Raw genomic sequence first — 3151 nt, forward strand, 5'->3', positions numbered from 1 at the left:
GTCATATTTATTGGAAGAGGGATGAGATAGATAAATTGCGAAAAATTGTTCATCTTAGACAATTTCTGTTCAATTTCATCCTTTTTGCTCCTTTCTTGTTTTCCTTCATGTGATAGAAAACTAACACCTAATAAGATTTAACCCATTTCCTCACCATTAATGACCATGAAGCAGACTTTTCCAAGGAAATATCCAGAGTCCAAATGTTTCAGGGAAGCTTCTGCTGACTGAAAACTATGAAAACAAAATAGTTATTGTCACCATCACTTCAGAATTGACTAAGTACATTTGAACAATTCTTCCAACTATAAAAGGTCAGCCCTTTTTATACATAGCGAGAAAATCAAACTTTGATGTCAAAAACAAACAATGACTCATTATAACAATTATATCAGTCTTTGTTGGCAGCAAGATAAAAAAAACAAGTAAACCAAATTATTATTTTTTTTACAGTAGAGTTGCAATGATAAGTAATTGATCGATAGAAAATGAACTGCCGAATAATTTGATAATTGACCAACTAAGAACATACATATATGCATGATACGTTATGGTGGTTAGACAAGCACACAGGGGAGGAGATTAAAAAATGAACAGGTAAGTTACCTGAGCTCTGATGTCAGGTTGATGATGAACACCACAAGGTCGATCCTTGGACGACTCTCCTCATTCTCCTTGGGCAGCGGAAGACTCTTGGCTAGTCTCCTGTTTAAAAACACATGTTGCAAAATTAAATATGTACATTGATATGAAGTAAACACAAGGTATGACACAGAGTGGAGACCTGTTTTTGCATTCCCCTGGTAAATAAATTGGTTACACACATTTCCTAGCTTTCTGATAGTCTTTTTCGCACAGAGTAGCAGATGTTGTTTCACGCTGAGCATCACGACTGTTTCCAGTAACAGCCAGTTGACTTCAGTTGTGTGCAGCATGAAGCACTACTCACACATTCACAGTAACAGCGGTCTCCTCCACCAGGGCATCTGCTAAACTCTGCTGAAACTGCTCCTCACTCTCCACGAGCTGGAGGAAAAAATACCATGTCAGCACAAAACTTGGTGTTAACACTTCTCACTTTAATACACTGCCATAAAACTTTTAACAAATAAAAAAACCAAACTACTGTATCCAAAAATGGGTCCCAATGTGTATTTGAACAATAGGTGGAAAGTAATCACGTGGCTTATATTTTCCTAATTACTATACTTTAATTCAGTATTTCCATTGTTTTCAACTTACTCATACTGAATCTGACTGCACATGACAGCAGCAGTTACAAATTTAAAATGTGCACACAACTTTGATACCCTCATAAAATATATTACAGTAAACAGACTCAATGAAAGCAATACTTCTGAATAGAGTTGCAATGAGTAGTAAATGAAACCATTAGACGCCCACACCAAGAACTATAACTATAAATAGTTTTAACATTTTTTTTAACTCAAGTGGTATCACCATACAGTACAACAAAATCTGCATCCAGTCTGACATTTCCAGTAAAACTTAAAAACTTGCAGATATCATTTTAATTTTAGAAACTGACTGATGACTTGATTTATTTCAGTGCAGCTTTGCTCCTCTCTCACCGCGGACTGACATGCTGTAAATGGGAGAAGGATGCCACCCAGAGGTGATTTCTTTAGATAGCTTTATTATACACAGACGCTGGAACTTTGCTCTCTATTATAATGTGAAAAAACGTCAAAGTTAGTAGATATTTAAGACTTGAGATCTGCGCTCATCAAAAGAATATATCATTATGTAGCATGATATCCCACTAACATTCCCATACAGATTTATCTTGGAACCCACTAAAGGTTGGGAGTCACTGCATGAGGGAGCATGTGAATATTTGTTATGCTTTTTTGTGGACAATGTCAAGGTGAGCTTCTTATTAACAACAAGTTTTTATCTGCCAGGTAGGAAAAACCTCAGGATGGACATGTGATTTAAACTACCTAGATAAATATTTGTGTTAGGTATAAACTTTAACCACAACAGAAAAACACTTTTATCCATGTTTTAAAGCTTTTCTCACCAACTAACAGAATAAACTATCTATATCCACGTGTATTTACGATACTAGTTATTCAAACTGATGATTGAGCAAACTGAACTCACTTTAAAAACGTTTATATTTCATAAAGGTTTCTCAAAGTGTCACAACACCGTTTGAACTGCTGTTGTTTTTAGCATCACGGTCCACACACTGTTAGCTGTCGATAGTTAAAAGCTGTAAAACACAAACTCACCAAGATGTTGGCTGTGTTCAAAGCAGGCAGTTTAATAAACGGCTTCAGTAACGACATGCTGACAGAAACACAGAGATAAATACACCTCTCTCAGTCTCTGCTTCGTGTATTTTAGCACTCAGATAAATTAATTGACACTTCTGCCCACTTCCTGCGCGCTTCTTTTTTAAACGTGCTCTGACGTCATGACGTTTCCCCAACATAGGCGGTCACGTTCTGCCACCTGCCGGCTGAGAGGGGCTGTGCAGCCTGCTCTGGGTCCACTACCTCTACTACAGACTGTGCTTTTTACGCAAAAATACTATGATTAGTAAATCAGCTATCTGTTTCCACTTTAGCAGGGAGTAACAAAGGTGCCTCAACAGCAGGTAATGATTCAGGAGTGTTGCTCAATGACACCTCGGCAGGCAGGGTGGGTTGGGAAGGTTACTTTGGAAATATAATAGGTTACAGATTACTAGGTAACCTATTTAAAATGTAATAAGTAATGTAACTTTCAATTACTTAATCAAAGTAATGTGACTTATTACATTTGATTACTTTTCTCATTTTTTGACAAATGTTTTGAATTGTTAGGGTAAGTGTACCCATTTAGCCCACCAAAATCTAGGTTCAGGTTTTTTTCATGGATACGGAAAGAGATAATTTCTTATAAAGCAAGATTTATCTCTCATTTATACATGTATTCATTAGCTAATTCATGTAGATTTTGGAATAAAATAAAGATATTTTATGAAAAAAGTGAAGTCTAGCATGGGCTTAATTAGTACTGTGACACCATTTAAATCCATGTCATGAATTTATGTACAAATAATACAAATAAAAAAGTAAAAACAGCTAAATGTGGCGACAGCAGTGTCTCCCAAAACTCTAGGTGCCAAAGGATCAGCTAA

The 3151-nt window shown here is 36.2% G+C and overlaps 1 protein-coding gene across 1 annotated transcript in view; it reads right to left on the reverse strand.

The window, feature by feature from the left end:
- pane1 (proliferation associated nuclear element) overlaps positions 1 to 2406 on the reverse strand; it is a 3863-nt gene extending 1457 nt beyond the window's left edge. Inside the window, exons 1-4 of the mRNA XM_053338740.1 lie at positions 2259 to 2406; positions 950 to 1026; positions 607 to 705; positions 155 to 234 (exon numbers count right to left, since the gene is read on the reverse strand). Coding sequence (XP_053194715.1) covers positions 155 to 234; positions 607 to 705; positions 950 to 1026; positions 2259 to 2315 — 313 coding nt within the window. The 5' untranslated portion in view covers positions 2316 to 2406. The remainder of the gene's footprint in view (positions 1 to 154; positions 235 to 606; positions 706 to 949; positions 1027 to 2258) is intronic.
- Between the last annotated feature and the right edge of the window lie 745 nt (positions 2407 to 3151).

This window comes from Scomber japonicus, chromosome 2, assembly GCF_027409825.1.
Source record: "Scomber japonicus isolate fScoJap1 chromosome 2, fScoJap1.pri, whole genome shotgun sequence".
Lineage (NCBI taxonomy): Eukaryota > Metazoa > Chordata > Actinopteri > Scombriformes > Scombridae > Scomber > Scomber japonicus.